At 44.6% G+C, this 25,863-nt stretch overlaps 1 protein-coding gene across 5 annotated transcripts in view; it reads left to right on the top strand.

Annotated features, from left to right (window-relative positions):
- The window catches only part of TTLL10 (tubulin tyrosine ligase like 10), a 351,255-nt gene that overhangs the window by 284,026 nt on the left and 41,366 nt on the right, over positions 1-25,863 (top strand). For all 5 annotated transcript variants that reach the window (XM_033921190.1, XM_033921191.1, XM_033921189.1 and 2 more), the window contains 5 exons: positions 3,785-3,903; positions 5,685-5,808; positions 7,818-7,903; positions 10,438-10,609; positions 19,229-19,400. In XM_033921190.1, the coding sequence (XP_033777081.1) occupies positions 3,785-3,903; positions 5,685-5,808; positions 7,818-7,903; positions 10,438-10,609; positions 19,229-19,400 (673 nt within the window). The remainder of the gene's footprint in view (positions 1-3,784; positions 3,904-5,684; positions 5,809-7,817; positions 7,904-10,437; positions 10,610-19,228; positions 19,401-25,863) is intronic.

The raw sequence follows: 25,863 nt of genomic DNA, 5'->3' as shown, positions 1-25,863 counted from the left end.
GACTGGACCATTTCCCTTCACTATTCACAGAAAATGTATGTATTTGGTATTGATTCTCAATCCAGCCAGGTCAGAAGAAAAAAAAAAATTATGGTTCTTATTTTAGAAGCACTGTTCAGATTTTAGACATGCATGAACTGACTTCTAGGGGGAAGTTATCAATAATAGGTTATTTCTACAGTTAACTCACGCTATTTTAGTAAAGGTTCAATTTTATACAGTGAGACCTAGTTACTAATAACTTAACTAATAACTTATTTTCTCCAATTTGTTCTAAATTTACTACTTGCATCTCCCTTAGTCTTTGTATTTTTGGAAAGAGTAAACAAGCGATTTATGTCCACCCACAACACTCAGTATTTTATAGACTCTATTATATAATAATAATAATAATTAATAATAATTTTATTTCTTATATACCGCTGTACCGTGAGGTTCTAAGCGGTTTACAGTAGAAACAGAAGAAATGCAATAAGTAAGATTAATTAAGATGAAGAGAAAGTACTTAGAGTTCCCTGACTGTCCCAAAGGCTCACATTCTTGCTAAAGTACTTGAGAAAAATAAATTAGTTAGGTTATAAACATAGAGTAGAAGAAGGTAGGAAAACAGTTCATAGGAAAATTAATTTCGAATACATTATACATTATATATTGTTCAAGGCGGAATACAAATTATAGGAATTACCAAAAGAATTGCGTAATATAGATTATCTAGATAAATTACATAACAGTGATTCGTGTACATTAAATGTATTATATCTCTCCTGAGCTGTCTCTTCTTGAAGCAGAAGAGCCCTAGTCTCTTTAATCTTTCCTCTTATGGAAGCCATTCCATCCCCTGTATTATTTTTGTCTCCCTTCTCTGTACTTTTTCTGCATAGCTGGTGTTAATATGTGGAATGCTTTGGTGGATCAGCTGTGACAATGGATTGATCGGTTTCAATTCAAAAAACAGCTAAAAACCCAATTGGTTGTCACCACATTCTTAGGATTGAACAGTTCTTTGCAAAAGAAAAGATAATTCTCCTCTGTCAATTTTAAGATATTAGTTAATAGTAAAATAGCATGTCTTAATGGTAATCAACATTGATAATGTTCCCCCTAAGGGGCTTAGTTACTAACGTCGGCTACTATTAGAATGTGTAAGATGGAACCTGGTGGTAAAATAGCACAAATTAGTGATAAAATAGATATTAACAGTAGAGCATGTGAGTAGCACACCCCTAAATCTTGATTTTATAAAACTGGGAATACATTTTTAAACCTAGAAAATGTGCATCTAGCCCTCTTTAACAAAGCCGCGCAGAAACAGCCCCGAAGCCCTTTAAATCTCTATGACAGTGGTTCTCAACCCCCCAGCCACTTGGGTTTTCAAGATATCCCTAATGAATATGCATGAGAGAGATTTGCATACCCGTCACTTCCATTATATGATCAATACACTGCTCTATGGGCTTCAGGGCCGTTAGCACAGTGCAGCTGGCTAGCGCAGATTTGTAAAAGAGGCCGTTTATCTTTTTCAGCGGGTCTAACAAATAAAAGTTTATTGAATTTCAGATTTGGTTATGGCTTCAAACCAGCCTGAAATCCATGCGCGGCATTGTTTGGGTTTTGGCTGAAAATGGCTGTCCTTTTTTAGCTGGAACCAAAAATGCTGTGCAGCTCCCATGTCAATACACCCACTGGTGGCAGCCCCTCTCCTGAACATGCCTCTGCCAACAGTGGACCCTCTCCTGGACAAATACTTCTGAAGGTGGGTCCCCTCCTGGGCCTACCTTTTCTTGGTGGTGTAATGGATGCAGGAGCAATCCACTGACTTCAGCGCAGGGCTGGATCCTCCTTGAAAAAAACTGTTGGGGCTTTCAACTGGCCTTGCGCAGGAGTGAGTGGATCGCTCCTGCGCCCACTAGCCCACCAAATGAAATGAAAGACCCAGGAGGGGGCCTGTAGCTAGGGGAGGGAGTAACCTGGACAGGGCTTGCAACCAGCAGGGGTGTCTAAGAGGGGGGGCCTTTTTTTGGTTGGAGTAGTGGGACCAGGATTAGGACCAAGGCCAAGGCCAGGCCATTTTTGTTTGGGGATTCAGTTTCAGCCAAAACAGAGCAGTGAATTTTGGCCCCCACATTCAGTTTTGGTCGAGTTCTAGACACCCCCATAATAGGTTGATGTCCTCCCTGAAAACAAAACTGGCAAAGAGATACCAGGCGACAGCTTTGAGAAAAACAAACATTTATCTTTCATAAATGTTATGTTCTGGCACATAAATGTATATGTGCTTGTTTGGACCAGTTGATATTTTAGACTAGTACTCTTCATTCTAAGGCCCAGGGGGGTCAATGGTAGCCCCCTGACTCCTTCCCCATTACACAATCTCCCCATTCCTTTTCCTCAGACTTGCTGCTGGCCAACCTCCATAATAGTTATTCTGTTTAATATATGTACCACAAAGTTCTCAGGATTAGTTACCATATATACTGCCCAAAATCTCACTCTGTTCTTACAAGACTGCGAGAGCATCATGCAGTTCATACTCGGTGTGAGGTATGTGGTGCAGGAAGAAAACAGAATAGTATTCCAGAGAGGGAGTTCTGATCGACAAGTCGATGAAGCCGTCTGCGCGATGTGCGGCGGCGGCAAAAACGGTGAACAGAATGCTAGGAATGATAAAGAAGAGGATCACGAACAGGTCGGAGAAGGTTATCATGCCGCTGTACCAGGCCATGGTGCGCCCTCACCTGGAGTACTGCGTCCAGCACTGGTCGCCATACATGAAGAAAGACACGGTACTACTCGAAAGGGTCCAGAGAAGAGCGACTAAAATGGTTAAGGGGCTGGAGGAGTTGCCGTACAGTGAAAGATTAAAGAAACTCGGCCTTTTCTCCCTCGATCAGAGGAGATTGAGAGGAGACATGATCGAAACATTCAAGGTACTGAAGGGAAAAGACTTAGTAGATAAAGACAGGTTATTCACCCTCTCCAAGGTAGGGAGAACGAGAGGTAACTCTTTAAAATTGAAAGGGGATAGATTCGGTACGAACGTAAGGGAGTTCTTCTTTACCCAGAGAGTGATAGAAAATTGGGAACGCTCTTCCAGAGTTTGTCATAGGAGAAAACACCCTCCAGGGATTCAAGACAAAGTTAGACAAGTTCCTGCTGAACCGGAACGCATGCAGGTAGGGCTAGTCTCAGGGCGCTGGTCTTTGACCGGAGGGCCACCACGTGAGCAGACTGCTGGGTACGATGGACCACTGGTCTGACCCAGCAGCGGCAATTCTTATGTTCTTAAAGTATGGTGGGGGGGGGGGGGTGATTAAAACCGGACATGCTGATGAACCAGCATTAAGGGTATGGGCTAAAGGCAAAATGGTGGAGATTAATAGGGCATCTGCTTTTTTTTCCAGTTGCAGTCTTGGGTCTCATGCTGAACTTTACTTTTTTTTTTTTAAACAAACTGGCCCCCACTATATGCACGCACTGCTTCCATTGTATGTAAATTAGATCTCATGCAGATTCATTTGGGAAATCCTGAAAACCCGACCTGGCGAGGACCGAGGTTGGACAGCTCTGCCCTACATTATTAAATGCCCTATAAGATCTTATTCTGAATAATAACAAAAAGGAACACAGAGAGGACATCTGTATTCCAAACCGTCCTTTAATTTGTTGGACGTTGCTATGGCAGTTCCTTGAGGAAATTCTTGGGGGAGCCTGGCTGCTCTCATTAAGGCCTCATTAGCTCAGTGGCTTTTACGCATATGTGTGTATGTGTTTTTTTTCCGTGCAGGGTGAATGACTACTGCACAAGCAAAGGCTGGCAGCAGCTCCAGGACCGGAAACGAGAGGATTATATTCTGAAATGGTGTGAAAGCAAGTGTGCAGCAACTTATTGCTGCTTCAAGGCAGGTAAAAATCCAAATCAAAAGAAGCATTGATGGGGTGTGGGCAGGGTTACCCTAGGGCAGTGGTTCCCAACCCTGTCCTGGAGGAACACCAGGCCAATCGGGTTTTCAGGCTAGCCCTAATGAATATGCATGAAGCAAATTTGCATGCCTATCACTTCCATCATATGCAAATCTCTCTCATGCATATTCATTAGGGCTAGCCTGAAAACCCGATTGGCCTGGTGTTCCTCCAGGACAGGGTTGGGAATCACTGCCCTAGGGCTCCATAAAAAGGAGGGCGGATTGACACATCCAGGTTTTACTTCCATTGAAAGTAATGGAAGTAAAACCCAGATGGCTCAATCTGTCCTCTTTACTTTCATTGCTTTCAATGGAAGAAAAACTAGGACGTCTCAATCCAGCCTCCTTTTTCTGGAGCCATAGGGTAACCCTAGGTGTGGGGGAAGGGGAGAGCCATAATAAGGAATAGTTTCTTTTACTTCTGCTTACTTTTTCACTACAGAGATACCACACAATACCATACCACTCTGTCAAAGCACCTAAGGCTCTTGCGATAGCCCCTGCTGTTCCAGTTCTGTAAATTCTGACCTGTAATACCCTTTCTTTTCTGGTACTGAGACCCTCCCCCTCCCCCTCATAATTCTGCCAATTTGTATCACCGTCTGTCAGGCCAGTGGAAAGACCTTATTCATACAGCTTTGCCAGTGCACCTCATTCCTGATCTGTATCACTGGTTGTCAGACCAATGCTGGGACCCCCCCTCCTTCCCCCCCCAACACAGCTCTGCCATCACACCTTGAAGTAGCTTTTGCTATACCTTTTGCTTAAGCCTTTTGCTTAATACCTCTTGTCAATTGACCTCTATCTTGATATGTAGCACCCGCTGCTTTTCCAGTATGGGCCACTACTCCATAGTAGAGAATGACACGGGAACTCAATTTTCCCGCAGGAACTCAATTTCCCCGTCCCGTCCCCGTGGGTTTTGTCGCTGCCCCTGCCCCATTCCTGTAAACTCTAGACAAGCCTCAAACACTTATGATATGAAATTGTTTGAGACTCGCGCAGATGAAGACGGCGCTTGCAGGAATGGGGCAGGGGCAAGAAAAGAACTCGCCAGGACGGGAAAATGAGTTCCCGTGGGGGGACGGGGAAAAATTTGTCCCCGTGTCATAGTCTACACCGGTGTCCTTCAACCACCGGTCCATAGAGCAGTGCCGGTCCACAGAAATTTCCTGCCGGTCCACAGGGCCAGCACGTGCATCAAGCCCAAAACAGTGTTCTTCAACCGCCGGTCCACGGTGCGATCGATGCGGCGTTATCTTCGAGCCAGCTCCCTCTTCCTCACTGATTCAGTGCACAAAGCCACGGGCAGTGGCACCTACGGGCATCCCGCGCCTGAACCGGAAGCCTTCTCTCTGATGTCACAACGTCAGAGGGAAGGCTTCCAGATGAGGCAAGGGACGTGCAAGGTGCAATTAGTACTATTATGGGGGCGGGGCCTGGGGTGGAGATTGGGTAGAGATGGGTGGGGGTCTGGCCCACAACTTAGCCCAGTGTTCATGAACCGCTAGTCCACGGACCGATGCCGGTCCACAGAATAATTCTTTTATTTCTGCCGGTCCATAGGTGTAAAAAGGTTGAAAAACACTTGTCTACACCACAGTTCTGTGCTGCTGCTCCTTGAAAGCAGCGGCATGTGCATTCGGAGGTTATATGATTGCCTTTCATTCTCCCTTCGTTCCAAAAGCATTTGGAAATGATAACAAAATGTATCTAATGCAGGAGAACAACTTCTATACCAGATCCCCAACAATAAAGTTCTCACCACCAAAATCGGTCTCTTAAACAGCCTGAGAGAGTATGAGAGAGTCATGAATAAACTCAGCAAGCTCCATCATCACCACAGGTATACTCTTGCTCATTCTCACTTCTTGTTTCGATAAGCAAAATGTAAGCATGAATGCGCAGCATCTATCTCGCCTTGTTTAGGTCCATAGCTGGTGGAGAGAGAAAGAGATAATGGTTACTGTGGATGGGCAGTTCTATGACCTCACAATGCAGGTGCAAAGAGCCTTAGCCTATAGGAAGAGGAGATGCCAATGGGGAGTATTGATAACAAGTATTTATAACTGCTCTCCTGACTTAAAATTATCCCCTTTGTGTCTTGGTTTTGCTCAGTAGATGATAAAATTGCCTTTTTCTGGTTTCCTTCAGGCACGGATCTCAACTCCAGTCCTCATAGGCCGAAAAATGTTGGGTTTTCAATAGAAAATGACAAATTTTTCCCCGTCCCCGCGGGAAATCATTTTCCCGTCCCAGAGAGTTCTTTTCCTGTCTCTGCCCCGTTCCTTCAAGCTCTGTCCTCAACTGCACAAGCGTCAAACACTTTAAAATCATAAGCAGCAACATTCTAGAGCTCAGATTGTGATGTCATCATGCCTCATTCCACCAATGCCTAAGCTCTGTCCTCATCTGCACAAGCCTTCAACACTTTAAAATTCTAGAGCTCAGATTGTGATGTCATAATGCCTCATTCCACCAATGCCTAAGCTCCGTCCTCATCTGCAAAAGCCTCAAACACTTTAAAATCCTAAGTAGCAACATTCTAGAGCTCAGATTGTGATGTCATAATGCTTCATTCCACTAATGCCTAAGCTCTGTCCTCATCTGCACAAGCGTCAAACACTTTAAAATCATAAGTGTTCGAGGCTTGTGCAGTTAAAGCAGAGCAAGGAAATTGAGTTCCTGCAGGGATGGTGAAATATTTGTCCCCATGCCATTCTCTAGTTTTCAGGACTCATGCCAGTGGCACAGCCACAGGTGAACCCAGGCCTACCCACCGAGTAGCAGCAAACCTCTGATGTAGCTAATGAGGATCTCCAGGCTCCACCAGATAAAAACTCCCAACACTTCTTCCTCTGATCTCTCTTTTAAACTTCAGATCTTTCCTGGCAGCAAGCAGCATGAATGATACATCCACTTGATCCCGACCCTACATCTTTTCTTCTAATGCAACTTCCTGTTTCCACAAAGGTGAAGTACGTTAGAAGGATTGGCTGTGGGCCCGGCGCGAGCAGTGTATTGGTCACGCTGCTTGCTGCTGGCGAAGATATGAACTTTAAAAGGTATGCCATGGTGGTGGTGGGGGGGAGGGGGTAGAGAGACCAGATTGCCCATAGGATGGGGTTCTGCCCACCCAAATTGGTCCCAGACCCATCGGAAATTGGGGGTTTTACTTATCATATCTATAGCACCACTAGACATACGTAGCGCTGTGCATTAGAACATTTAAGGCACGGTCCCTGCTCAGAAGAGCATACAATCTAATGAACAGACAAACATGACAGGTAGGGGGTTGGGGAGTCCATCAGGCATGAATGTCTAACAGCGATTGGGGGATAGGAGTTAAAAGCAACCTCAAAGAGGTTGTATTTGTAATACAGCCAGGGATGGAGCTTGACGTAGTGATTCAGGGAGTCTGTTCCAGGCATAAGGCTGTGTGAGAGACACCTTGATAGCGATTTGATACTGTTGGTTTATTCTGTTATTGAAATAACCTTGTATTTGACACTGGGGTTTGCTGTATCTTTATACCCTGACACAGCCTGAGGATAAAACATGGCCACATTGGGCTTTTAATAAAGAATTACATCTTTTAAGAGCACTGTTTATCTGTGGTAACACTGTTCTTTGGCTTTTAGAATTCTGTATTGCCAGGCCTCTGTGGATTTCTTCTATATCTAGTGAATATACAAGAGGGAAATTTGAATGCAGTTAAAGCAATGAGCATGTAAATCTATTTTTCACATATTCATTATTGATATCCCGAAAACCCAACTGGTTTGGGACCTCTACCTTCTGCTGTCCCAGAGGTGTGTGGATGTGTTTGTGACGCAACTCTTTGCTCTCTGATAGGTTACTGAGACTGGATGAATTCTTCCCTGAGACTTTCCGCCTGGATATGAAGGATGAGAGAGAAGCTTTCTTTTCGCTGTTTAAAGGTGAATGCTCTAGCACTGAAACAGAAGGGCTGATGTATACAGCATTTACTACAGAAATAAGAGAGCGCTTATAACACAGCACAGAAACAAAGGAATGCATATGACAATATAGACAACAGGAGAGCTCTATACAACCCACAGCACAAGAAATAGCTAGAATTAATGAAACGATATTAGAATCTTTCATCGGTACCATTTGCTGAATGTAGTGTTCAGTCGGATCAAGTTTGGAAATTCCACTGTCTCAGCTTCAGAAAATATGAAGAAAAATTTTTAAAAAAAAATTTTTTATTAAGTATTTTCAATATATTCCATCCATTTAAACATAATAAGATATGGATTTCACAGAAAATTAGACACCATCCAAAAATAATTTTAACCATAAGGTAAATATCCATCTAGCCCACAATTCAAGTTTCAAGTTTAATAGTTCTCTTGATTAATCGCTTAATCATACTTCAAAGCGATGAACAATTTAAAATACATTCAATGGAAAACAATACAGTACAAACTTTAAATAATAACATCGGGTTAAAGACTAACATATCATTTTCATAACACAAGGTAAAAAGGGATTGTGAAATACAATTCAATATAGAAAAGCAATACAAAGGAAAGGTACAATAGGGAAACAATTGAAAACATAATATAATACAATAAAATCAATGGCCTAAGGATTATTAAATTAAGTACCAAAGGCATCTTTAAAAAGAAATGTTTTTAGATTACTTTTGAATTTTGAAAGAAGACAGCTCTTGTAATTTAAATACACATCAAAAAAGGAAATCAAAATAGGCATAGAAGGAGAAGAGTAAACTTTCCCCCCTTCGACAATCTATATATCTTCTAAGGCCCTATACTTATAAAAACCCCACTGAGAAATGCTAATAACTAGTCCTACTTCTTTCCCTTGAGAAATATTTCTAATTGAGATGGGTCCCAAAAAACATAATCTTTGTCTTGAATATGCAACAAACATTTACAGGGAAATTTAAGAAAAAAACGTTGCACCAATTTCAAGAACTTTAGGCTTTCCTCCTATATTGGGTAGCCTTTGCCACATCAGGAAACATTAGGACCTTATCTCCACAGAATTTTGCCTCTCTATTTTGGAAATATAACTTCAGAATTAAAGTTTTATCTATTTCATTCACACAAGTAATTAACAAAGTAGCCCGGGTCGGGATCAATTCTTGAGACTCTTTATGATTGCAGTATTTTAACAGCATCACTTTGATATATCTCAGGATGGTGACGTTGGAATTTGAGATGGGGGCAAATGAAGTGGAGAAGGCTACAGAGGGCATCACCCTTCAGATGAGGATGACGTGAAAGGTCCCCTGATGTCCTTTCGGATCACACCTCTTAACTGTATACATACGCAATAGGGCAGTGTCCCGCAAACCTTGTCGAGCCGCAGCACACTAAACGTGGTGGCCGCGGCTCGAGGTATCCGGAAGTTGCGCGGCTGTTGCTATGATGAGCGTGACGTCCGCGTAGGCACGAAGCCCCTCCAGATGGTCCCTGAGCTGCTGGGGGGGGGGAGGGGCCAGTAGGGAAGAGGGCCGGAGAAGCACTGATGCCAGCTGATTGCCTAAAGGAGTGCCTCTCGCCATGCGAGGCAAGTTCTGTAGGCAGCCGGCGCCTCTCCTCCTCCCCAGTGTCTGGTGGCACACCTGAAATCTTAGGAGGCACACAGTTTGTGATACAATGAGTGGGGGCCAGGGCAAATCTCTAGCTTAATTTCCCATCCAGAATCCTTTATATCACATACTCATTTAAAAGACACGTGTTCTTTTGACATGCTACTGAAATACAGTTCTCCCTCCGTATTCACGGTTTCGAAGATTCGTGGTTTTATTCGGCTTGCCGGCTCCTCCCCCAAATGACGTCATCCTTCAGCGGGCAGATAAAAAAAAAAAGCATAAAAAACAGTCGCCCGGGTTGAGATCTGAGAGTGGGAAAGTGTGGAATGTACACACGCACACCTGGGGATCAGGGAGGAAACGTACGGGACAGGGAGGAGCAGAGCGCCTGAGGCGGCTATGAGATTCACCAGAGAGGGAGAGCTGCTTGTCGGTGCCGTGTGGGGGATCGTCCTTGTCATGCACAGACTGCGGTCGGGAGCCTTCTGCAACCCACGACCTAGTCTCGGGCATGTGCACTGGGTGCACAGGCTTGTGTTGCCATACACCCCAGGCACTCCGCCTTGTTTGTAAACAGTGCACCCCCTTCACTGGCCACTGCATTCCAGAAAAGTGATTGGACATAAGTGAGTTCTGAGTCTGGGCAAGTACCTAGAAAAAGTTATTCGGGATTTTTCCATATTCGCGGGCGGGCTCTGCCCCTAACCACCGCAAATACGGAGGGAGGAGTGCAGTAAACAAATGCTACTATTGGTAAGAGAAAGTAGCAAACCCAAAAGGTCTGTATTCACTTGCTGTAACATAAACCTTTTTCCCCCCCATTATAGTTTTGAGTTGTTTCTTTGCATTATATATAATATTTGCATGTCCACTGTGTTTTGGATACAGAAGGTCAGACTTGGATCTGTAAACCCACCAGCCTGAACCAAGGGCGAGGAATCTTCCTACTGAAAACACAAGAGGACATGGACAGCCTACGTGTTCAGTTGGACAACACGGAGGAAGACCTGCTAAACAGAAAGTTGACCTTTAAGCTGCCCCAGGCCAGAATAGTACAGAGGTAAAGAAGACTAGTCAAAAGGCACATTAAGATGTTATTAATGAAACTTTACTTTAAAAATAGGTTAATGAAATTTTGTGGAGATTTGGTTAAGATTTTTCTGGATGTCTCTAGAACAACTCAATTGAGAAGAAAATAATTTTTGAAGTTAAAAGCTAGAGTTTTGGCTCTAAAGGCATCTTTTTACCTGAAATTTCCTTGTAAATGTTTGGTTAAGCTGCAAGATATTGAGTATGTGTTTTTGGGACCCCATACAACTACAGCAATTTTTAGTAGCGAGAGAACAGAAATGATTTTGTTTCATCTGTAGAGAATAAGAGGAGAAATTAGAATCCCTATTAGTAAGGAATGATTCAAGGTTCGCTAGGACGAACTGAGAATCATTGTCCTTAATCTTTTCCATTAAACTTGTTTTGTTTAGAAATTGTAACATGTTTCCCCATAATGTGGGCTTAAAAATAATTTTGTATGAATGAATGATTATGAATTGTTTTGATAATTCTTTTTCTTTTTTTCCTTGAATTATTGAATATTGTAAATGTATTCAAAAGTATAAATAAAAAATAAAAAAGGCACATTAAAAAAAAAGCTTCTCGCTCCCAGAATTTTTTAGAAACAAAAATCATATTTTCTCACTCTCTATATTCTCTTCATACCTCTCCTCTCTCCCCAGATCTCCCTCAGATGGGAAATCAGTCCAGTGTAGAACGGCTAGATCACGTCTAAACTTCTTTCAGTTCCTCTGCATCATCACCCTTGAAAACCATTTCCAGCTGAAGTAGATCTCTTACATCTTCCGTAAAGACTGAAGCAAAGAATTCATTCAGTCTCTCCGCTATGGTCTTATCCTCCCTGAGCGCCCCTTTTGCTCCTTGATCATCCAATGGTCCCATGGATTCCCTCACAGGTTTTCTGCTTCTGATGTACCTAAAAAAAATGTTCAGAGATTTGCCTCTTTTGCAAGTGTCTCTTCATATTCTTTCTTAGCTTTCTTTATCAATGCTTTGCAACTAAGTTGCCAGTGCTTGTGTCTCTTCTTATAAGAACATAAGAATATAAGCATTGCCTCTACTGGGTCAGACCAGGGATCCATTGTGCCCAGCAGTCCGCTCCCGTGGCGGCCCCCCCAGGTCCTTGACCTTTAAGTTCCCACCACCTGCCTTGTTTGTGCCCTAATCCTGAAGTACCCTGTATAGTAACCCTCTATCTATACCCTGTAATCCCTTTCTCCTTCAAGAAGTCATCCAAGCCCTTTTTGAAACCCATCATTGTACTCTGTCCTATCACCTCTCTTGGAAGCGCATTCCAGGTGTCCACCACTCTCTGAGTGAAGAAGAACTTCCTAGCGTTCGTCTTGAATCTGTCTCCTTTCAGTTTATCTGAATGCCCTTTTTCCATTCTTTAAAGTATGTTTTTTTGCCTCTTTCACTTCACCTTTTAACACTGCCAACTCTTGTTTCCTCTTCTTTTAATTGTAAAATCCGGACACCCTAGACCCGACCCCAAGCCCACCCATCTCCGCCCCAGTCCTGCCCTTGTTCTACCCCCTCCCCCCCCCCCCCCCACCCCCCACGGCTGCCTGCTTTGGTCAGGCATGCGCAGATGCCACATGATGATGGCACATGCATGTGACATCATCGCATGGCATCCGCACATGCGCGGATTGCCTCCTGCCTGACATGATTGAGAGGATGCTTTTCAAAACCCAGACAAAGTGCCAGGTTTTGAAAAGCCGTCCGGATCCCCGGACTTAGAAACATGACGGCAGATAAAGGCCAAATGGGCCCATCCAGTCTCCCATCTGCAGCATCCACTATCTCCTACTCTCCCTATTGGCTAAGGCTCTTAACCTCTTAACATTTGCATCTCCTCTTCCTATAGGCTAAGGCTCTTTGCACCTGCATTGTGATGTCATAGAGCTTTATGGTTAGAGAAACATGATGGCAGATAAAGGCCAAATGGCCCTTCTGCAGCATCCACTATCTCCTCCTCTCCCTATTGGCTAAGGCTCTTAACATTTGCATCTCCTCTTCCTATAGGCTAAGGCTCTATGCACCTGTATTGTGAGGTCATAGAACTGCCCATCCACAGTAACCATTATCTCTTTCTCTCTCTCAGAGATCCCACATGCCTGCCCCAGGCCCTCTTGAATTCAGACACAGTCTCTGTCTCCACCATCTCTTCCGGGAGACTGTCCCACGCATCTACCACCCTTTCTGTAAAAAAGTATTTCCTTAGATTACTCCGGAGCCTATCACCTCTTAACTTCATCCTATGCCCTCTCATTGCAGAGTTTCCTTTCAATTGAAAGAGACTCGACTCATGCGCATTTACATTACATAGGCATTTAAATGTGTCTATCATATCTCCCCTCTCCCACCTTTCCTCCAAAGTATACAGATTGAGCTCTGTAAATCTGTCCCCATATCCCTTATCACGAAGAGCACCCTTTTACTCTGGGGATGGCCGAGTGTTCCAGAATTCAAGACCGATGAGTATCTGTAGCATTTGTGTGAAGGCTGCATTGCCACCAAAGAAACAAACAGGAAGAAAAATATGCACATGATCTCTAATCTGCTGCAAGGCTCAAGGGACCCTCCTTCACCACAGACCTCTAAGTTTCCAGGTTTTATTAAAAATTTGATGCAACGCTTATTAAAAATTTCTAAATGATGACATCATTTTAAAAATTATGGGGAAAGGAACATATAAAGCCGTGTATCGCAAACTGTGTGGCACCGTGGTGTACTGCAGCACACTGGTGAGGAGGAGAGTCGTCCACGCCGGCGAGAGGCACATCCTGTAGGCAGTCGGCCAGCGTGGACCACTCCCCTCCTTGCCAGCGTCTCTCCCCTCCCCGCACCTCCCGGATCCCTCCACCGAAGCGGGCTGCGGCCCCGATGGACCTCGGCGCACTTCCGGGGGCTTTTCAGCCGGGGCACTGGATTTAGTGTGCCACCGGCCGGAAAGTTTGCGAGACACTGATATAAAGACAGAAGCTACATGAAGCTCGGAGAAGTAGGGGTAGAATGAGAAATTTAAATAGGGTTTAAAAAAGCTGCCAGATTGAGGCTTAAGTTTTTGATAACAGAAAGTTTGTGCCAAAAGGGGAGGTGGGAAGGCAACAGAGGCTTGAGTCCAGCAGCACCTTAGAGGTCCCATGCTTTTTTTTAATTTTTTGCTCATTGCTGCAGTGCAGACCAGGCTGTGGGTTTTTTTTTTTTTTTTTTTAATCTGACTGATGGTAACGGGGACGGGCTAGTATGAAAAAGATACTATGGGTCGGTATTTTGATACAGTCTGTCTTTGGTGATACCTATGTTAGCCCCAGAGCAACAATGACTCTCTTTAAATAATGAGGACACTCTGACCTTGATTGATTGATTTATTCAATTTTCTAGACCGTTCTCCCAAGGGAGATCAGAACAGTTTACATGAATTTAATTAGGTACTCGAGCATTTCTCCCGTCTGTCCCGGCGGGCTCACAATCTTTCTAATGGACCTGGGGCAATGGGGGGATTAAGTGACTTGACCAGGGTCACTAGGAATAGTGTGGGTGTGAACCCACAACCCCAGGCAGTAGCTTTAACCACTGTGCCACACTTTACTACCCTATGCAGATGTTATACCTAAACAATTGACCCGCTCTCCCTCTCCCTCCCCCCCTCCCTATTCCACCTGAACTTACAGCACTGTTATAAATATAATCTGTTATCTTCATCTTATCGTAACTTTACGTTGCTATTGATCCCCAACAGGTCCTGTCGGACATTACCTACTAAAATGTACATATTACATTTTCGCTCAGCAAATTGTATTTCTATACTATTGCCTCCTGAGGTCTCTGATCTCTGTATTTCCTCTGAATATCTACTTATTGTATTTCGCACTCTTGATTGTAAACCACCTAGAAGTCGCAAGATTGTGGCAGTATAGAAGAATAAAGTTATTATTATTATTATATTCCTCTTAATCCCACTTTATACTGACACTAGTGAGGCCTCCAACAAAGTTTTCAAAGGCGTTCAAAAAAATCTGCTCCACCAAAACCAAGCTTCTTTGGTTCCACAGTGCCACAGTCAGCACCCGCAAGCCTAACCCTACCCTCTGGTGGGAAACTAAGGGCTAGATTCTTAAAACTTTGTGGTAAAATCCGATGGGCTGCTGGTGCAGCGATTTCAAAAAGGCGAGTCATTCTCCAAAAACCTCACATGCAAATGAGGCTGGCGGAGAGTAGCGAAGATTCGCAAAATGTGCATGTGGCCATCACTAGTGATAGTGATGGGCACCTGCATAGAATAAATGCAACATTTTTTAAAACGTATTGAAGATCAGCAGGAGGGATGCCCACTCCGGCTGCTGAGGTCAAGCAACCCTCCTCTCACCCCTCACATAGACAGCAGCGGGAGAGATGCCCACTCCCACCATCGGTCAAGCAATCCCCACCACCACCATATGGCAGCAGGAGAGATGCCCATTCTCTCCTGCTTCCAAGCCCCTCCCCCCCCAACACTCCCTGTGCCTTAAACAACTCCCCATACCCTCCCCCTTACTTCCTCTGGCCAGCAGGCCCGCTTCTTCAAAATGGCATTCCTTCCCCTTCCCGACGCATCCTGGGATGCGTCCGGGAGGGGTGTAAGGCTCTGATTGGCCCAGGTTGTTTAAGGCTCAGACCTGTCGGCAAATTTTGGCTGCAAACGAGGTTAGAGAATCACTCAGTAATTTATAGAGAATCGCTCGGAATGCTCATTTTAATATTAATGACCTTGTATTATAATGTGGACTTTTGTTTGAGAGATGATTGATACTGTAATGGAAGTTGTTTAGTTCTCTTCTTTCTCTTTTCTTTTTAATTAATATGTTTAATCTCTCTTTCCTATATACATACTCGTCCTAGTCAAATTTGTTACAAATGCCATGCAAGATTGAACTGGTATTTATTAATGCCCACATTTTTGGTTATATGGGCCTTATGTTATAGAATGATAGTCCTCTTATCTTAGGATATATTCAATGTAGTCCTTCAGAAATCATTGGAAGGCCTGGTTTATAAAAAACATATTTTGTGTCAGGAGAACTGTAAGTTGAATCAGGATAGCATGGCAATGTATTAGAAGGTTTCTTTTTAATCAGAATTAGATGTTAATTATGTATAGTTTGTTATTTAAATATAATTATGTAACTCGCCTCAAAATTAATATTGAGGAGTATAATCAAATAAAGTCATAGGTTATTTTACTTTATCAATTCCTCCTAAACCCTTTATCAATTGCTCCTAAACCCTTGGGAGGCCAGCGTGTCTTAACACAGATTGCCCCGTTAGTATTGGTTATGGCGTCAGAAATAATTCAGTTATCCTGAGCCATAGGTCAGACATAATATTGGCTTGCTCTAGTTTTCTGTGTACTTGAAAATGTTTGGTGTAGCTGGCCTCAGGTGGCGTAATCCATGACACTGTTCTCTTTGGATATGGCAGCTCCCAGATGCTCAAGAGAATTGTGGGAGATCTGTTTAAGCCACAACAATAAAGATAAGAATTTATTGATGTATAATTACAGTACAGAAAGAAAAGTTTTAAGGTTGCAATGCTGCCCCCTAATGTCACATTCAAGATATGCAGAAGTCCACTACTCAACTTTTCTTTGTCATAAATATTTGTATTAAAATTTTAAACATTACATCATGATAACAGACTAATAAACACAATATTAAATCATAAAAATGCATAAAGAACAGCATAAATAAAAAAGGACCCCAGAGTAAGCTAGTTTTCTCAGCTTTGAATGTTAAGTTAGAGCAGTGTGCCTTTTCCTCCATTCCAGTGACGATTAAAGTGGAAGAAAGCTCTCACAGTTGTGACATTCTATGTACACTCAGTGATGTCATAATTTAAGCAAGAATTGGGCAGGAGACATTTCCGTATTATTTTAAAATTAATTTTGATTATAGAATCCTGAGAGGGGGGAAAGGAACCAGAAATACCCTATGTGAAAAATGCCCTAGGATTCTCCTTTAAAGATGTATGCATTAAGTAAGCATTAACTTATCTTCACTGGGTCCTAGATTATCCCATTTAGGGATTAAGTTGTTCAGTTATGCTGTTGACACAACCATCTTGATACCTACTCCAATTTCAGTCCCTCATATTAGTCATATAGTTGCTGAGGTATTTTTGTTCATTGAACAGTGGATGGTTGAATTCAAATTAAAACTTAACCTAGAAAAGTCGAAATTCTTTTATGCATCTCCACATCAAAATTGTACTGAGACCTCCTTGACTTTAAATGCTAGAACTTATCCTGTTCAATCCACTATTAAGTTTTAAAGAGTGATTTTGGACCAGAACCTGACTATAACCTGTCGTTATAGATGTTGTTATAGGCACCTGGAATCCATTATAGCAGGGGTGTCCAATGTCGGTCCTCGAGGGCCGCAATCCAGTCGGGTTTTCAGGATTTCCCCAATGAATATGCATTGAAAGCAGTGCATGCACATAGATCTCATGCATATTCATTGGGGAAATCCTGAAAACCCGACTGGATTGCGGCCCTCGAGGACCGACATTGGACACCCCTGCATTATAGAATACTAGCAATACCCAGACCACACGGGTGTCCAGAGTTTCACCAGCCATACACCGGCAGAACTATGACTGCATAAATGCAACAAGGGCAATAATGGCTGCGACAGCGGCCCAACGGTTGTTACCACGAAATTATGAGAATCTAGCCCTCACCGCACGACATCGGAGCATGGAAACGGAGGCATCCACAGGAGCACTTTTACCCACAGAAATGGACTTTCTGGAAATGACCCATCCTTTATGTAGGTGACAAAAAAAACAGTGGAACTGATGATTTTGATAACACCTCTATTTGAAGGGGGTGCAAAATGGTACTAAGTTATAACATAGTGGAACACATTTGGAGGACTTTTTTTGGTTTTATCCGTCCTTTATGTAGGCATAATAACATGTGTTGTTCCAGCAACTGTACTTTACTTCCAAACGATGAAGGAACTCAGAGAGGCAGCAGCAACAAGCACGAAGGACAATTCTATAAAGGGCACCCAAATAATTACATGCTCTAATTTGCCGAATAGGTCATTTAACCTCATGAATGATATTCCAAATTGGCATCTACCCGCATAGATGCTAAGACATTATTCTATAAAACTGGCACACTAGTTGCACGCCACGTAACAGCAAATGGGCTGTACCAGTGGGAAGAGCATGGGCATATCATTAAGAAGGGTATCACGACCAGGACGAAGGAAGTCATCCTGCCACTGCATCGTGCAATGGTGCGCCCACATCTGGAGTACTGTGTCCAGTACTGGTCGCCGTACCTCAAGGAGGACATGGCGGTACTTGAGGGAGTCCAGAGAAGAGCAACTAAACTGATAAAGGGTATGGAAAACCTCTCATATGCTGACAGACTGAAAAAGCTGGGGCTGTTCTCCCTGGAAAAGCGGAGACTTAGAGGAGACATGATAGAAACCTTCAAGATCCTGAAGGGTATAGAAAAGGTAAACAGGGACAGATTTTTCAGATTATGGGGAACCACAAGTTCAGGGGGGCACTCGGAGAAATTAAAAGGGGACAGGTTTAGAACAAACGCCAGGAAGTTCTTTTTCACCCAGAGGGTGGTGGATACATGGAACGCGCTTCCGGAGGCTGTGATAGGCCGGAGCACGTTACAAGGCTTCAAAGAAGGTTTGGATAGGTTCCTAGAGGATAAAGGAATTGAGGGGTACAGATAGGAGTAGAGGTAGGTCATAGGGATAGTCTGGGACCACTGCTCAGGCAATGGGCCTGATGGGCCGCCGTGGGAGCGGACCGCTGGGCGAGATGGACCTCTGGTCTGCCTCAGCGGAGGCAACTTCTTATGTTCTTATGTCCTGGACCTTCTACTTAACAATGTGCGCAACTTACAATCGGGTGTAAATTGTGGTGTGTATTCCCAATGTTCTGCAACACTGTGCCCCTCCCCCGAACACACTCCCTTTTGGGTTGCACGCTATGGGATTTGAACACCTACCTCCAATATTCAGCAGGACTTGGCTTCCAGCTTGCTAAGTCCCATTTGGCCAACTATCCATCAATAGGGTTACCAGACATCCGGACATACCCGGACCTGTCCTCTTTTTAGAGGAATGTCCAGGCATCCGGACTGCGTTTCCAAAACCCGGCATTTTGGGTTTTGAAAACCATTGAGCTTAGGGCCGCGTCTGTGCTGAGATGGCATCTGCCCACGCGCAGATGCCCTCCAGATGCGGCCCTGAGGGGTTTGTGGGGGGCTGGGGTTGGGGAGCAGAACGGGGCGGGGCTAAGGGCAGAATGGGGCGGTGCCAAGGGTGGAATGGGGGCAGGGCCACGCATTCTCTTTTTATGAGGACCAAATCCAGCTACCCTATACAACGGGAAATAGCCAAATATCGGGCTCACTGGCTATTTCCCTTTTCAATATCTTGCTCTTGCTTTTTAATGAACAGTTTCTTGTTCTAGATCCTCCAGCTCCGGTTACTGTGCACATTCAGTGTGTGTACTTATTTTCATATACTCTGTATCCATAGTTGCAGCCCCTACAAGTTCATTGTTGGGTTTTTTTTTTTTGTAGGTACATCCAGAGCCCTCTGCTTTTAGAAGGCCGGAAGTTTGATGTCCGCTCCTATCTCCTCATTGCCTGCACAGTGCCGTACGTTGTCTTCTTCCGCCATGGCTACGTCCGATTGACCTGCAACATCTATGACCCCAACTCCAACGATCTCACTGGCCATCTGACCAATCAGGTACAGGCCACATGAGGCTTTAGTGACATTAATTTGGGCACGTGGCACCTTGCAGACTACCCACGCACCCTTTCCACGCCTCGCCCTACCTCCTTGGTTGTGTCTTAGAGTGATTTTATTAACATAGTTCACTTACTCCCCCCCCCCCCCCCTTTTCTATTGTTGTTGTAAACCACTGAGATATGTTTGCATCTATTTGCGGTAGATCGAGTAAAATCAAAATATGAACGTTTTCGCTCTACTCTGTATCCTCCCCCTCCCCCAAGCATCTTCATCTATATTTACCCATATCCCAAACGTCATGCGTCTGATGACGTATACTCCTGTCCTCGAAAACTCAGGCCTCAGAAAATTGATTAGTCTGTAAGGTGCCACCTGCTTCTGTCATTTTTGTTTCGCCAAACTAACACAGCTGGCTTTTTAACGCAATGCTCAGGGAGTGCCATGCATTAAGCACAGCTAAATCTTATACCCCTCCATATGGACCATAAGAATATTCTACACTGCCATGCTTTATTGCTGCTACTTATCACTTATATAGAGCTGAAAGGCGTACACGGGGCTGTACATTTTGATATTTATAGAGGGTCGCTGCTCAGAAGAGCTTACATTCAAACTTGGGCAGGCAAAAACATGGCTTAGAGGGTAGGGGGATGCAGAACCCAAGGCGAGAGGAGTTAAGCGTCAAAAGCACTTAAGTCAGACTTCGAACCTTTGCCTTCCTGCAGCTAATACATCTATCCTTACTTATCTCCCCCCACCTGTAAACTCCATTTGTTGGGTAAGTCCCTCCTATCTACAGTGGTAAAGTAAGGGGAGCGGGGGGGAGGGGCGGTCTGCCCCAGGCGCTATGTTGGTGTGGATGCCGGCACCCCTCCTCCTCTCTGCCCCCGCCTCTTCCCACTCCTCCCCTCGCCACATGTGCACCCCCTTCCCTTCCCCCATACCTCTAGTTGTTCACTGGCATGAGCAACAACTTTAACATGCTCCTCATGACCATGTCGTCCCTCCCGATGACATCACTTCCGGGTGCAGTGCATAGGATGTGACATCAGCAGGAGACGATGGGGTCGCAAAGTTCTTGGCTGTGAAGAACTAGCGGTATAGGGGAAGGGGTGCATGTGGCAGGAGGGGAAGCGGGAAAGGAACAGGGGCAGGGTGGGGCGCCTCTCACCCTCTAAACGCCACTGCCTATCTGTACCCTTCTCCTCCACCACTCCGTCCTTTCTTGCTGCGCCGTATACCTGGAACAGGCTACCAGAATCAATGCGTCATGCTCCATAAGACGCACTTTTTCCCCCCAAAAAAGTGTGTGGAAATAAGGGTGCGTCTTATGAAGCGAATATATCACACACACACCCCTGGCGGTACCTTTAAATTTTGGGGGTCGGTGGACGGCTGCCTGCTGCTTGTCGAGGCCCGCGGCTCACAAGCGCGCTAATGCCTGGGCCCGCGACACTTCCTAGTTGTGCCTGTCACTGGTGCTTTGCAGGGCGGCTGCTGGCTGATTATTGGCACGTCGGGGCATAGGCCCGTGCCGCTTCTGAATGGCTGCCTCAGTTCTCGTGAGGTGAGAACTGAGGCAGCCATTCAGAAGTGGCGCACGCCCACGCAGCAGCGCACTTGTGCGCCACTGGCCCCGACGTGCCGGTATTCATCAGGCAGCCGCCCTGCACAGTGCTGCGCTATAGAAATTATAAATAGTCGTGGTAGTAATACATTTTGCTAGGTATAATCACAGGCTGGGTCTGTTGCAGATGTGGTTCCTACACTCTGAAGTGCACTGCCATTAGAATTGAAACTGTGACAGCATAAACTATTTCACCTTAGCCTAAAATCTTGTAGATCTATATTTAGCCTGTGGTGCAGGGTTATCAGATGTCCTCTTTGTAGAGGACTGTGTGGGGAGTTACCACGCAAAAAGACTCTGGGGTGAGGGGCTGGCGTGAGTGAGTCCAAAAGGAACAAAAACAAAAAGCAATCAGAACCAAGAAAAACTGCAGACAAGAGCACAAGATGCAGGCTAAGCTTATTTATTCATGCTGCGGTTAGTCATCACCTTTTTACAAACCAGGGGATCCGACACGATCCGTGGTTCAGTTAACACGCCTTCATCAGGGGTCCCTAATTTGAAAGGTATCGAGTAAAGCCGCAACTAAAATAAACTTAGGCCTGTGTAAAAAAGCTTGATGAATCACCGTAGCAGTAACCCGGACAACCCCCTCCCCCCCCCCCCCCCCAGTCCAGGAAACTATCCGGACGGCCCTAACAGTCTTTTAAAAAGAGGACATGTCCGTGGAAATCCAGATGTATAGTAACCCTACTGTTAAGGCTGACAGGTAGAGGGCCCCTGGTCAGGTGGAAGAGAGCATTTTCTTTTTAAGAAAGTGGGCCCAGCTAAGGAGGTTCTGCCCATCTAGAAGTAAGGGGAGTGTTCTGGAAAGGGTGAGGGTTTGGTCGCAGAAGCCCCATAAAAACCCTTCTTCCTGAAAGCAAAGGTAGAGTGACAGATGATAAGAGAGCCTGGAGAAGGGTGACATCTGCAGCTGAAAGGAAAGTGCTAATTTGGCTGAGAACCTAAGGCTGCAGGCCCCTTAGGAAAGAGGACGGCGAGAGCTTGCAGAAGGGTGCTGTCTGCTAGAGAAAGACATGGGGGACAAAGTTTGTCCCTGTCCCCTTCCCCTCCCCGTGAGCTCTGTCCCCATCGCTGCCCTGTCCCCGCACTCTGTCCTCATGTGCACAAGCTTCAAACACTTATGATTTTATATTTGGCTTTCTTTTTTTAAAAAAAATTAAAGTATAAAAAGGGACAATATTCTGTAAACTGTCAACTGTTTATAAATCACAAATAGAGCCTTTGGTGCAACAACCTTCCCAAAGATTCAGCTACCTAGATGTTTTTATTATTATTATTCAATTTTCTATACCGTTCTCGCAGGAGAGCTCAGAACGGTTTACATGAGTTTATTCCCTGTCTGTCCTGACGGACTCACAATCTATCTAATGGACCTAGGGCAAAGTGGGGATTAAGTGACTTGCCCGTGGGTCACAAGGAGTAGCATCATCTGATAAGACAACTCAATTGTCTTTCAGACATTAGTGTACAAGAGAACCTAAACTGTGTGGTTGATGAACAGGAAAATAAGTGTCTTATTACATGCTGGAAATGTCCCTGGATGCCAGCAACCACTATTTATTATTTCCGTACTGGTACCATATGCACCCAGTGCTGTACACGAAACATGCAAGAGACAGTCCCTGCTCGAAAGAGCTTACAATCTAATTACGACAGACACACTGTACAAAAATGCTTATTTAGGGAAATTCAAAGGTACGAAGAAGTAGAGGGGGGATGACAATCGAGTTTGGCGCTTTACAAGTTGGTAGGATTAGGGCTTAAATGCAGCTTCGGAAAATTAACAGTAAGATGAATGAGCAGCTGTGCAGGTGATGGAAGGACGTTGCAAACGGAAGGAGCCTGATCAGCAGAAGAGACTCTTGTTGCTACATCAATTGCAGACAAGACACAAATGATGTCATTTAGAAGTAGTGCATTTAAATCCAAAAGCAACTCCTACAGTTTTTTTTTTTAATTACTGAATTCAGTTGCCAATTGTCTAAGGTGTGTTACGTTTTTACATATTGATACTAGTCTCAGATTTTTAGAGAGTGACACGGGGACAAAGATTGGTCCTGGTCCCACAGGCTCTGTCTCTGTCCCTGCCCTGTGGGCTCTGTTCCCATCCCCGCCTCGCGGTTAACCGTGGGTACCCCTCCTCGTGTCATTCTCTACTCTCCTCAACTCAGAGAAAAGGACTGGTTCAGACTGAAAAATCCTTGGATGCAATTCCCCCCCCCCCCCCCAAAAAAAAAAAAAAAAAGAAATAATTCCTATCAAGTAAAGGGGCTGCTGGAATGGAGAAGTAACTGTTTGGAAGGTCTGTGGCAGGACAGGCTGCAGAGGAAATTGAGACATGGTATTTACCCCTGTTGTTTTGAAGTTGTGTTTTGAACTGAGATGAAATAGCTATCATATGAGGTTAACGGTGAAAGAAAAGCATGCTTGGAAAGGCTATAATAATAATAATAATAATAACAGTTTATATACCGCAATACCTTTAAGTTCTATACGGTTTACAGAAGATTAGTGGGGTACAAGTTGAGTTGACGTACAAGTTAAGTTAACTTAAGGGATGTGGGAACAATGGGGAGAAAGGGCAAGAGAGGGGAAGGAGGGAAGTGGGTCAGCTGTCTAGGTATTTCAGGAATAGGTGAGTTTTGAGGCGTTTCCTGAATACCTCATAAGTGGTGGGCAATAGGAGTTGTTCTAGGTCTTTACCCCATAGAGCAGCCTGATGTGAGAGAAGATGCTCATGGTGTTTTTTTAGTTTGCATCCTCTAACCGGGGGAGAAACGAAGTGCGAGTGGGAGCTTCTCTTGTGTTTGTTGGCTGAGAAGGAGAATAGGTCAGTGATGTATTTAGGGGTTAGACCGTAGAAAACTTTAAAACAGAGGCAGGCTATGTGAGGACCAAGTGGGAAATGTCTCTTTTAAGGGAGTTACTAAATAAGCTTAGATGCTAAAGAAGAGAAAATCAGCTTACCAGTTTCTTATGGTGCTTTATGTTTTTCTAAATTAACAGCTGGGGTGAAGGATGGTAACTGAGGAAGCCAAGTAGTGTTGGTACCTTCCAGGATGTGGAAGCTGTTAGGCCGAGAGCTCATAGAAACATAGAAACATAGAGTATGATGGCAGAAAAGGGCCGATGGCCCAACAAGTCTGCCCACTCAAGAACCCTCCCTCCTTCGAGAATCCATCTTTTAAGCATTCCTCTGGAGCGACCCCCACCTGTCTGTCCCATCGTCCCTTGAAGTCGAGCGTGGTACTGGCCTCGACTACCTGACGTGGAAGACCATTCCATCGATCAATTACCCTTTCGGTGAAGAAATACTTCCTGGTGTTTTTGATTCTACTTCCTGGTGAATCTTCAGTGAGGGAACTGAACCTGGGACCTGGCGTGTGTAAGGGCGCCTCTCAAGTGACCCCACCAACCATATATTCGGGGGGCCAATAACAAACCTTACAGTGTCCCCATGAAATCTCCCTCCCCCCCCCTGAGTTTTAGCGGATGCCCTCTTGTCGCCGTGGGACCCGTAAGACAAAAGATTTCTTCCTCCACATCAATACGGCCCGTGATGTATTTGAATGTTTCTATCATGTCCCCCCTTTCCCTGCGCTCTTCGAGAGAATATAAGCGCAGCCTGCTCAAACGTTCTTCATATGGGAGATTTTTTAGTCCTGAGACCATCCTAGTGGCCATTCGCTGAATCGACTCCATTCTCTTCACATCCTTTTGATAATGTGGCCTCCAAAACTGAACACAGTACTCCAGGTGAGGTCTCACCATTGATCTGTACAGCGGCAGTAGAACTTCAGACTTACGACTGATAAAGCTCCCTCTGATGCAGCCCAGCATTTGTCTAGCTGTTGCTATTGCTTTCTCCACCTGATTCGCAGCTTTCATATCTTCCCGGATGATTACTCCCAGTTCTGCTACAGTTCTGGTTAGGTTTTCACTATTCAGGGTGTATGTTCTGCATGGATTTCTGCTACCAAGGTGCATAACCTTACATTTTTTGGCATTAAAATTCAGTTGCCAAGTACTGGACCATTGTTCTAGTAAAAGTAGGTCCTGCTCCATAGAGCCGGGCATGGATTGCGCTATCAGGTTCTGCTGCGCTGCCTACAATGTTGCATAGTTTAGCGTCATCGGCGAATAATGTAATTTTACCTTGAAGTCCCTGAGGCAGATCCCTTTCAAAGATATTGAATAGTATTGGGCCCAAGACCGAGCCCTGTGGCACTCCACTGGACACTTCCGATGTTTTTGAGGGAATACCGTTTACCATTACCCTTTGAAGTCTGCCGCTAAGCCAGTCTTCTACCCATGCAGTCAGTGTTTCTCCTAGGCCCATCGCGTTCATCTTGTTCAGTAACCTAGGGTGTGGGACACTATCAAAAGCCTTACTGAAGTCTAAATACACGATGTCCAGGGACTCTCCCTTATCCAGTTTCTTTGTTACCCAGTCAAAGAAATTTATCAGATTGGATTGACAAGACCTTCCCTTCGTAAAGCCATGCTGGTGGGGATCCCTTAGTCCTTCGTCATCCAGAATCGTGTCCAATCTGTTTTTGATTAACGTTTCAATAAATTTACATACTATTGATGTGAGACTCACTGGTCTGTAATTTTCAGCCTCTGATCTGCTTTCCTTTTTGTGGAGCGGGATAATGTTGGCAGTTTTCCAGTCCAAGGGAACTTTTCCCTTTGTTAGGGAAAGATTAAAAAGCTCAACCAACGGTTCTGCCAGAACATCTCTCAATTCACGAAGTACTCTGGGGTGTCGATTTTTCCGGGCCCATGGCTTTGTTCACCTTTAGCTTTGATAGTTCAAAAGGAGGC

The sequence above is a fragment of the Geotrypetes seraphini genome, chromosome 15 (assembly GCF_902459505.1).
Source record: "Geotrypetes seraphini chromosome 15, aGeoSer1.1, whole genome shotgun sequence".
Lineage (NCBI taxonomy): Eukaryota > Metazoa > Chordata > Amphibia > Gymnophiona > Dermophiidae > Geotrypetes > Geotrypetes seraphini.
Note: the sequence above shows the minus strand (reverse complement) of the source record. Positions and strands in the feature narration are given on the sequence as shown.